This window comes from Pteronotus mesoamericanus, unplaced genomic scaffold (genome assembly GCF_021234165.1).
Source record: "Pteronotus mesoamericanus isolate MK-2021 breed Mesoamerican mustached bat unplaced genomic scaffold, CSHL_Meso_final contig_502, whole genome shotgun sequence".
Classification (NCBI taxonomy): Eukaryota; Metazoa; Chordata; class Mammalia; order Chiroptera; family Mormoopidae; genus Pteronotus; species Pteronotus mesoamericanus.
This window is the reverse complement of record NW_026555187.1, coordinates 1-11,152: the sequence shown is the minus strand read 5'-3', so window position 1 is coordinate 11,152 and position 11,152 is coordinate 1. Positions and strand designations below refer to the sequence as shown.

General features: G+C 47.0%; 2 protein-coding genes across 2 annotated transcripts; both read right to left on the bottom strand.

Annotated features, from left to right (window-relative positions):
* Positions 1-320: 320 nt before the first annotated feature.
* On the bottom strand, positions 321-1,313 carry LOC129074794 (olfactory receptor 7A10-like). Its single transcript, XM_054578659.1, has one exon. The coding sequence runs from the start codon at positions 1,281-1,283 to the stop codon at positions 321-323; it is 963 nt and encodes a 320-aa protein (XP_054434634.1). The 5' UTR covers positions 1,284-1,313.
* A 9,153-nt stretch (positions 1,314-10,466) lies between these two features.
* LOC129074906 (olfactory receptor 7A10-like) lies at positions 10,467-11,144 on the bottom strand (the record flags this gene model as incomplete). Its single annotated transcript, XM_054578801.1, has 1 exon — positions 10,467-11,144. A coding segment is annotated over one exon (678 nt), but the record flags the coding sequence as incomplete, so codon positions are not given.
* Positions 11,145-11,152: the final 8 nt, after the last annotated feature.

The following is an 11,152-nucleotide window of genomic DNA, read 5'->3' as shown; positions in this document are numbered from 1 at the left end:
ACTAGGGGAAAATTTCTTGGCTGATATATATCATTTGAGAAGGAATTATTTTAGAGAAAACTAAGCTTTCCCCCGAAACATGGAAATTTCCAAACATTTCTGATCGGAGGTTGACAAGACTTTCATAATATGTAAAAATGGTCAGAGGGAAAACTGTCCATCTGTTTTAGCAGAAGCGTAATAAAGTGAGTTACTCAAATTTATAGAGAACACATATAAAAGGAAATAGACATGCCAGGAAATAAAGACCAGGAGCCCGTCTATCCCACGTAATCAACACGCAGCTTTTGATTTTGAGATGTTGAGTGATGCACACAAGGTCACATTTTGAGCCACATAACAATTGTCCCTGGTGTACTTACCAGCCCCAAAGCTCTTTTCAGAGCCCCCTTGATGTCTCTGTTCCTGAGGCTGTAGATGAAGGGGTTCAGCATGGGTGTGACCACGGTGTACATCACCGAGGCCACCGCACTTGAGTGTGAGCCGTGGTTCCCTGCAGAGCTGAGATACACGCCTAGGCTCGTACCGTAAAATAAGGAGACAACCGAGAGGTGAGACGCACAGGTGGAAAAAGCTTTATACTTCCCCTTAGCTGATGGGATGGTACGTACGGAGGACACTATCTTAGAGTAAGAGTAAAGGATCTCAGCCAGGGGACAACCAAACAGCAGCCCAGCTGAAATATATATCACCATGTCATTAAGAAAGGTGTCGGAACAGGCAAGTTGAATCACCTGATTCAGTTCACAGAAAAAGTGGGGGATTTCCAAAGCTGGACAGAAGGACAGTCGCAACACCATCAAGCATTGTAGCAAGGAATCCATGGCACTCATGATCCAGGACACCAGAAGCAGCAGGCCACAGAGCCGGGGGTTCATGATGACCGTGTAGTGCAGGGGGTGACAGATGGCCACAAACCGGTCATAGGCCATCACGGTCAGGAGGAAGTTGTCTAACATGGCAAATAGTATGAAAAAATACATCTGCGTGATGCAGCCTGCATAGGCGATGGCTTTGCTGTGTGTCTGGATGTTCACCAGCATCTTTGGGACGGTGGTGGAGGTGAAGCAGATGTCTACCAAGGACAGGTTGCAGAGGAAGAAGTACATGGGCGTGTGGAGGCGGGAGTCTGAGCTGACGGCCAGGATGATGAGCAGGTTTCCTAGCAGAGTGACCAGGTACATGGAGAGGAACAGCCCAAACAGGAGGGGCTGCAGTTCTGGTGCCTCTGAGAGTCCCAGGAGAAGGAATTCTGATACTCTTGTAAGGTTCTCTGGTGCCATGTGGTGGAGGTGACTTTCAAGAAAGAGAAAAAGAACAGGTGTAATTTTCATATAACTCAGTATTGCTCATATAGCTGTAATGGGACAGTTAATATTTTGCAGAGAAGACATTAATTTCAGTACTTTAGGACTCACCTTTGGCCTCTAGCAGTTTTCTGTGTCATCTCAGAATAGAAACATTGTCCTGATCTGATCTTTCCTAAGGTGTCCGATGTACTACAGTGTTAGTTAGAAATATTTCATGCATTTCAGGAATACAAATTGAGTGCTGCCCGGGTTTTGGCGCTGCCTGGGCCGTGAGTGGAGGGTGATGAAGAACACAAGTCCCTACACGTCAATATTGGGGGAAGAATATGGAAGTGAATACAGATAATAACATTACAGGTGGTGACAGAGCCTATGAAAAGAAATGAAAGCAGGTCTAAAGGGGAAAGTGACTAGGCTGTTGCATATTTCATGGGTTTTTAGGCACGATCTGCCAACAAGGTGACATTTGAGCACAGAACGTAAGCGAGAAAGGGATGGAGATGAAGGTGAGGCGGGCAAGCGTGTGCCCGGCAGAGGGAACGGCCAGTGCTAAGGCCTTAGGGAGGCGCTGAAGGGGGTTAGGGATTTGCTCAAAGTTAATACCAGAGTATGTGATGGGCCTTGATGATAATCTGTTCAGGTTGCTTGTAGGCGGTGGGTCTCGACCAGAAATGATTTATCCCCTAGTAAGGCCTGAAGAGATACCACTTAACACCTAGTATTCATGCAGACTCAGAAAAATTCCCCCCATTATTTCCCCTCCCCACAGGTCAGTGGTGAAAGGTGACAGAACCTAGTTTAGACCAGCACGTCTCCAGTTTCAATGTGCCTGTGAAGTCCCCAGGATCCTAGTTCAAGTGCAGAATCCGATTCAGCAAGACCTTCGGGCTCAGAGAAGCGGTGTCTGACAGGCACCCAGATGGTGCTGATGCAAGTCCTGGTGTGTGGGCGGCTCCTGGAGAAAAAAAGCTGTGGTTCTATGTTGGACTCAGTTGCAGGAAGTTTTCTGCCTATGGTCCAAATACCTTTTCTGCATGGAGCTTTAAAGGAACAGTGTATTCACTGATCCCAGAGGCTATGATTGAGTCTGTGTTTCCTTTACATAAGGGCCTTTGGATGACACAAAATAATACACTCTGATAAACAACCTTTAGCAGATAGAATAAGGACCTGTGTAAGATGTCCACATCCCATTTCTCACTACCTTTGATTATGTTATTTTTAATAGCAAGGAAGAGATGTGATATTTAATAGCAGAAGGAGCAGGACAGCTAATCAGGGGATTTCAGGTAAAAGATGAGCAGGATCATGTGTGAGCAAATCAAGGTCAGCACAGTGCGCCCCTAGATGCAGTGAGGAAGCCCAGGAGAAAACGCGGCCCTGCTGCCTCTGACGAAGGAGGAAGGGCGCTGAGCCGGGGACACAGGTGGTCAGGACACAACCTGGAAGTGGGAGAACACAGTTTCTCCCCTGAGCCTCTCGGAGGAACCCGGCCCTGCAGGCACCTTGAGATCAGCCAGCGAGGCCCGTGCCAGGCTCTCATGCCTAGAACTGTACGCGCACCCCTGTGCTCACCGGGAGCAGCCAGTGTGGGAGCGCCTCTTCTCAGGCCCGGCGGTCTACGAGGGTCCGTCACTCAGGGACGCCTGCTGCGGGGGCTGAGTTCAAGTCTCCACCTTCGTTAGTTTTCTTGGGTAAGCCTTTTACTTTGAAAATCTACAGGGAGTAGACAAGACATTTTAAAATGATTTGGAGATATTCTGCCCTGTTAGCTGGGGCACTGAAGTCTTCACAGCATTAATGTAAACGTTGTGACCCAGGATGTCTCGGTGTCATTAACCTTTAAGGTACCATGTGCGACCTTAATTTTTCTGCAGTGAATTGTCCAAACTTGTTTCTCAGCACACTACACTTGTGGGCTACATGGTGGTCAGTCCTCAATTTATGTCCCCCACAAGCATGACAGAATCTCCCATGCAAAGCATGGAAATAGGACCGCCACGGGAGAAGGCCGAGTGTGGGCCTGAATACCTACTAACTGTTTGAATATATAAGGTAAGAGGGCACAATACCCCAAGTAGGTGCCGCCTCCTCAGTAATGAAGTAAAACTCTTTAGTATGCCTTTTTGGACTCAGCGAATAATTTTTTCAGGTGAGTAGTCAGCCTGCGAGAAGACACGGCAATGTCTGACTCACTATCTGCCGCTGCGAGGTGCCGTCTGGCTCACTGGGCTGGATCTTTCAGCGAATGCAACCCACGCTCAAACACACCCCAGCTTAGAAATTCAGTGCAAACGCCCTCACTCACTGCACTGCTCTCCGCACCTAATGTCTGTTTGCTTCTCCCCAAAGAGCAACAACTCCCAGACGTGTCTTCATTTTCCTGCAACCATTTCACGCATCTCACTCATTGTCCAGCGTCACCCCACCGGACTCCCTGCCCCATGTCTTCCCTGTCAGTGTGGGCCTGGAGGGCAGATTCAGGGAAACACATTCTCGTTAACATACCATGTAAATTAAGTTTACATTATTCCCGTAACCGAGAATAGAAACAGGGGTATCTGGTCCCAGGCTAGGCTGACTGGGGTGGCCTGCCTCAGTGAAAGTTCTCAGGTTCCAGCCTCTCTGACCCTTTCCTGATGCACCTACCAGGCTCTCCCGCCCCCCTGGGTGGGCTTTCTGTTCTCTGTGTGCAAGTCAGAGTTGGTCCCAGGATGGCTGATGGTGGAGACGGAAGCTCTGTCCCACACACACAGCAGGAAGGAGTGAAGACTCAGTTCCTGAGCCAGGCTGGGGAATCACAGCAAGCACGTCCTGTCCAGCAACACTGCACAAGCGGAGGGGCTGCACCAGGAGATATGTACGGCTCTCTCTCTATCTGCTCCGCAGGCACATTTCCCTTGTGTCCTTCTGGCATCTAGGGACATGCTTCCCCTTGGGCCTCTGGAATGAACAGAAAGGACATTTTTCCTAACGATTCTCTGATCCCAAAAGGCCTTGTTAGAAGCCAGGTGGATTTAGATCTTATGACTCCTGGTCTTGATCTCAGCTGCTTCCCAGAGGTCTCACCACCTACTTCCTTATTCCAATACTGAGTTAAGATTTTCCCACAGTCGGAGACCACGGAACATCCCAGGACCAGGTCCCTTCAGTCCTTCAAGCACGGATGTGCGGTGGGGACCCAGCCCTGATGTCTCCAGAGCATTGCTGTCCCCTCTTCCGTGAGGTGAGGGCCTTGTTCCTTTGGTATGGCATCCTGGGCAGAACACTCTTTGGCTTCCTAACGCATTTGTCAAACTAGTTAGGGATTTTGCACATGTCTAACAAATGAAGAGCTGTCATTTAGCGCACCATTAGAAAACATCTGTTAATCATGAGAGATATGTTTTGATACTTTTATGCCATATTAACTGAACTTAGTACCTTATAGATTTTGTCTGGTTTAATTTTTTGAAAAGTCCATTCTATGAGTGTTACTGTTATGGACTCCACTCCCCTTTGCAGAATTGGGGCTTGAAGGGCTTAGAGATTGGCTCAGAGTTAGAAACCTAGAGAGGGGTGGACCTTGGTTGGAATCTGTCCGGTGCTTTCAGTTTTCAAACTGTGGGCCAGTGGTTCTCTACCTGAGATGCTCGTGTCCCTGGAGATATTTGGCAACATGTGGAGGGAGGCGGCTAAGCACCTACAATACGAGACAAACCATTATTGCACCCATACTGTCGACACGAGAATGTGGGAAAGCTTTGTCTAGATCAGCACTTCTCCAACTTCAATGCCCATTAAGTCACCCAAGAGTACAGTGCAGCTGCAGGTCCTGGTGGACGCAGTTTCTGTGAATCAAACACGTTCCCAGGCGGTGCTGATGCTGCAGGTGCTGCTCTGTGCACCACACTCTGAGGAGGAAGGCGGTGGCCGTGTGAGGGTCAGACTAGAGTTTGATTCTCGGTTGCGGTCATGCGCGTGGAGACAGGTCGACCTTTCTCTCCTTCACAAATGTTTCTCTCTTTTTTCTCTCCTCTCTGTGTCTCTCCCTCTCTCTGTCTGTCCCCGCCCCTCCTGTCTCAAATCCATGGAAACATGTCGTGGAGTTTTAGATCTGTTTCCTACACCAATGTAGGGAAATTTTCATCATGAGTTTTTCAAATCAATTTTCAATTTCTTGCTCCCTCTCTTCTCCTTATGGCACCCCCATGATGTGAATGATGGTCTGCCTGTTTCCCTTGCGGTTCCTTATTCTATTCTCAGTTTTTAGATTCTTTTTTTCTTGCTGTTTTGATTGGGTAAACATTTTTTGTTGTATTTCACATCGTCGTTTTTATTCTCAGCTTCAGCTACTCTACTGTTTATATCCTGTAAATCACTCTTTATTTCAATTATTGTATCCTTTATTTCTGACTGGATCTTTTTTGATGCTGTTGAGCCCTCACTAAGTTTACTGAACATCCATATAACCACTGTTTTGAACTGTGCATCTAATAGATTGCTTGTCTCCATTTGTTTGTTTTTATAGAGATTTTTTTCTGTTTCTCTTCTGGGCGGTTTTCTTTCTCTCCTCCTGTTGGCAGCCTCCGTGTGTTTGTTACTATGTATGAGACAGAGCTGCTGTGTCTCTCAGGCTCAGTAGAGTGGCCTCATGTAGCAGGCGTCTGAAGGGGTCCATTGGCACAGCGTTCCCTCTCACCCAATATGGGTACTTAACGTGTGCGTACGACATGGGCTGTGTACATACTACACTTGGAGTGGAGCCTCAGTTGCTGTTAGCTCGTCTATGGGAGGGATTCAACAAGGCCGATGAGTAGCAGGGGCTGGCTGTGCCCGCTGACTACCTTCCTGCAGTCAGCGTGGAGGATCAGCTGTGCAGGAGCTCGCTGCACAGAGCAGGCCTTGCTTCAGCAGGGCTCGGGTGCCTGCTGCGTTTTCCCCTTGAGTGTGTCCCTTGTGGGGGTGGCTGGGTGGTGGTGCTCTGCTGTGGTCTGAAGCTGTCCACTGGGTGTGCTGGCTCGGGGACCTCCCATGAGGTGCGGGCCAAGGCCAGCCACGCTCTGTTGCTGCCCAGGGACATCTGACAAAAGCTCCCTGCAGTCGCGTCTATCTGAGCTGGGCTGACAGGTGCTTAGGTGAGGCCAAGTGTGTACCGAGTCCGGCTCTTGCAGTGCTGGGCCTGGAGCCACGTAGCCAGTGGTACTGGGCTGGGTAAGATCAGATACAGCTTCTTTGAGAGAATTTAGGGAAATCTGAAGCATGAGACAGGATAAGCCTTTTGTATGGAAGCCCCCTGGAAACGGCTTGGGAGGGCCCGAGCGTTCAGTGGGGTAGCGTTTGAGGGAATCCCTCGGGTCGGACCAGAGTGCGAGTCGGGTTGAAGGAGTCTCAGGTACGTCACCAACTTGCTGGCTCTGCGGGGCGAGGGCCCAACAGTGGCGCAGAGGCCTCGGCGCGCTCTTGTCTGGGAGAAAGCTGCCCCTGCAGCTCTCACCCGGAGGCCAAACAATGCAGCTCCTCCCTGTGTCTCTCTCTGATGCCTTCAAGCTGCTGAGCTTGCGCTGGAGCTCAGGGAGAGTGAGTCTGAGTAAGTCCCCGCTCGGGTGCTTCAAGAGGAGCAGCCTGGGGCTCCAGGTGTTTTCACCTTCCTCAGCCTCGATCCCTGCCGTTTGTTATAGCCAGACATTACGGGGACTTCCCCCCAACACTGGTCCGCTGGGCTGGGGGCATGGTGTGGGGCTGGACACCCTCACTCCTCAGCCACTACCCTCGTGATTTACATCGGCTCCGTGTGGGTGTGGGACCGGCCTGTTCCGTGTCTCTGCCCCTCCCTACAGTCTCGCTGTTGTTTCTTCTTTAGTTCTGCAGTCGTGGGACTTCCATTCAAAACGTCATATTCATATCTGCCAATGTCCACTGGTATTAGGTTTATTATTCCGTAACACCATCAATGATAGGAAAACAAGATTGAGGTGTTTACATTTTTTTAATTATATAACAGAGCAATTAAAGTGTTTCTGCCTCTTCCTGAATTCTATCTAAATGAACCTGTGAGTACGTACTCTTAACTTTTGTATGACTCCTTTAAGTCAGCAAATGTTGCTGTTTTAATATGCCCTGTTTATTTTGTTACCCTGCAACAAACTATTTTTTAAAATCTGTTCAAATTAATAAACAAGCTTAGTAAAGATGTAGAATACAAAATCAATACACAGAAATCTATTATGTCAATACACGAAATAATGAACAGTCCAAAATTAAGAAAACAGTTTCATTTCCAATTGTATCAAAAAGATTAAAATATCTGGAAATAAACTATAAAACATTGCTGGAAGATATTAATACAGGCACAGTTAGAAAGTAAGATATTCTTTGTTTATGGCTTGGAAAAATTAATTTTGTTAAATGTCCATATTACTGTTAAAGGGAAAACCACAGGTCCTAAATGACATCATTCCAGTAAAAGCCATGATGACCAGTCTCGATTTGATACTGCATCTAATGGAAGTGTCAGCATTTCCCGGAAACTTTTTGTTAATCAACTACTCTGGATTTAATGATTCAGACAAGTAGTGAAATCTACTGTCACGTGGGCCCTTCACACTTGCTCATAGAAAGAAGAGGGAATTTGTAAGATAGTAATCCTTCTCCTTCTCTTCTCCAAAGGAGAGATGTCATGGTCCCAAAATAATTCTTTACTTTTTGTTGTTAGTAGCTTTCTTGCCCCACCCATTTGCTTACAAAAACTCTCAGCTCTGTACATGCCCTCTGACCTTTCTCTGTGTCATTAGATAGGTTGCTACCTGATCCATGACCCACTTAATAACGCCAATTCGATCTTCAGAATTAATAGGTTGAATTTTTTGTAAACATACCCAAAGTGATCAACAGATCTAATTCAATCTCTATCAAATTCCAATGTCATTTTTCACAGAAATAGAATAAGGAATCCTAAAATTTACATGAAGTCACAAAACACCCTCAGTGGCCAAAATATCTTGGAAGGTAAACCAGAGCTGAGGGTAACACATCCCCTGATTTGAAAGTATATTACAAAGCTATAGTAATTAAAGCCGTATGGTACAGGCGTAGAAACAGATACACAACAATGGAAGGGAATAGAGAGCCCATAAGCAAACCCACGCCGATCAGGTCATGAAATCAGGGAAAGGAGGCATGAGTATACAATGGGGGAAAGGACAGTCTCTTCAATAAATGGTGCTGAGAAGACTGGACAGCCACATGGAAAAGAATGACACTGGGTCACTATGGTAAGGGTCTAGAATGAGTCACCCCAAAAGATGTATGTGGATTATTTTGTAACTGAATGCAATAGAGACCCTGGAGGGTCCAAGAGGAACTTACAGCTCTCTTGTAAAGAATTTAAATTGGGGGTCTTGCCCAGAATCAGTTATTATCAGAGATAACTTCTTATGACATTTGCAAAGGGCAGGCCCAATTTCTCATTGCTGAACATCTGCTCTTCTCATTGTCCTGCAATGTCCTTCCTCCCTCCTGAAGCCCCAGGTGCCTTCCCTCATCCTTAGGCCAGAATGTCACGTACACTTCATTTTCTCTTTCTGTCTTGGAGACCTGTCACATAAGTTTCAAATAAACTCTACTAGGAGACGTATATTTGATAATCAACTTTTGCCAGGGACGATGGTAGATATTCTGGCCCCCGCAGCTGAAGAGGACAAGAAAACCTGGCAATTAGGTGTAAAGCGCAGTAGCATGTGTGTAGCGTAAGTACCTGACTGAGCCTTGTTTTCAAAGCCGTCCACCTCAGGTCATCAGGGTGCCAGATGCGGGACCCGGCTGCGGCGTAAGCGCCGGTGTTGCCCCCGACCATGGAGTGGCCTTTCTGTTTTTAAATAAAGCTATTAGCTCTGTTTTGGACCTTGAAAGATAAGCACTTGTATTTTTAATTAGAAGCCATCTGGATAAGATCAAAGGGATCGATCCGGGAACAAAGTTCATGTGGAATTACACACAGGAACAGACATGATTTTCCCACTTTTTATACAAGAATTAATTGTTCTAACCTTCCCCTCTTAGAGAGCCCTGAGTAACTTCCAACTGACCACATGGGTGACCCTGCCCTGCATTTTCCTGCCCTAAGTCCCTCTCTTATTTTTTGAATTGGCCAGTGAAAGGAGAACCTACCGTCCTGCTCTTGGAACCAGGACAGGCGGGGCCCTTCAGGCCAAGTCCATTCTCTCTCTCTCTCTGTCTTCACACACAGAGGGACACACTCACAGGCACACACACACACACACACACCCCTCCTTTGTGGCTTTCGTGTTGCTGGTCCTGAGCGTAATAAGCCTTACGTTTTCATAGTTTGCGTGATGGTTGTTGCAATTATAACAAGGACCACAGGAGGTCATCCCGCCACAACAGTGACCGGTCTGAGGAAGAGTAGCAGGACCCAGGGCCGGTGCCCAGGGTTCCTACCCTGTAGCGTCACTGTCAACAGGAGGAGACTCACAGGGCACGGCGATCAATCTACGTCATTAGGAACACTCCCCGAGGTACTGATGTGCAAAGGATGAGGACACATAGGAAAAAGCGAGGTTTGATTGTTGTGGAATGAAATTATCTAAAGGACTTAGCCAAGTGAAATGTTTCCACAATAGTCATACCACTTATTACTGTTCTATGTACAAAAGAAGAACAAATTACTTAAAATGATATACAGGGGCCCACAGAAATAACGTTCTATATTTTGTTACAAAATCTTTTATTACAAAATCATAAGCATGTAATCCTGTAAGAAAACAATATCACACTCAAACACACTATATGACATTTTAGGGGAAATGTTGAGATTGCTGTCTGTCTCGTGTGAGACATTCACATGCCCTACCAGCCACTCTCAAACAGGCCTCACTTCTGCCACACCCAGTGTACTGCACAAGATGAAATTATTCTAAAGACATCAGTGTTGCCACAGAAATACATAAAAACGTCCAAATATATCTTATCAAAGTTGGAAAACTTTTTTTGATTTTAGGAAAAAGGGAAAAAAGAAAAACTGTCTATTTAGTAGGCAAAGTAGAAAGCTTAATGAAATGGTGACTTAAATTGCATAGAGAAGTTGAAACAAACAAAGTAAATTCCAGGACAGAAATAAGAGAAGCAAGTTCAAAAACCCAAAACCTAATTAAAGAATCACAATTTCTGGTTTTGATTCTTGGGGCCAAGAAAGCAAGGATACTTTTTTGGCCTCAGGATGATCGTCCCTTGTTTACCTGCCACCACAGCGAATCTTTTGAGAGCCCCCTTTATGTCTCCGTTCCTGAGGCTGTAGATGAAGGGGTTGAGCATGGGTGTGACCACGGCGTACATCACGGAGGCGACTGCACTTGACTGTGAGCTGTGCGTGGCGGCAGAGCTGAGGTACACGCCTAGGCTCGTACCGTAAAATAAGGAGACAACGGAGAGGTGAGACGCACAGGTGGAAAACGCCTTATACTTCCCCTGAGCTGATGGGATTGCACGTATGGAGGACACTATCTTAGAGTAAGAGTAAAGGATCCCAGCCAAGGGACCACCACCCAGCAGCCCAGTTGCCAGATATATCACTAAGCCGTTAAGAAAGTTCTCTGAATGGGCAAGTTGAGTCATCTGATTGAGTTCACAGAAGAAGTGGGGGATTTCCAAGTCTGAGCAGAAGGACAGTCGCAACACCATCAAGCATTGCAGCAAGGAATGCAGGGCACTGATGATCCAGGACAGCAGAACGAGCAGCCCACAGAGCCGGGGGTTCATGATGACCGTGTAGTGCAGCGGGTGGCAGATGGCCACAAACCGGTCATAGGCCATCACGGTCAGGAGGAAGTTATCCAATGCAGCAA

Coding starts and splice junctions, on each gene's coding strand:
- LOC129074794 (XM_054578659.1), bottom strand. CDS start 1,283: ATGGCACCAGAGAACCTTACAAGAGTATCAGAATTCCTTCTCCTGGGA.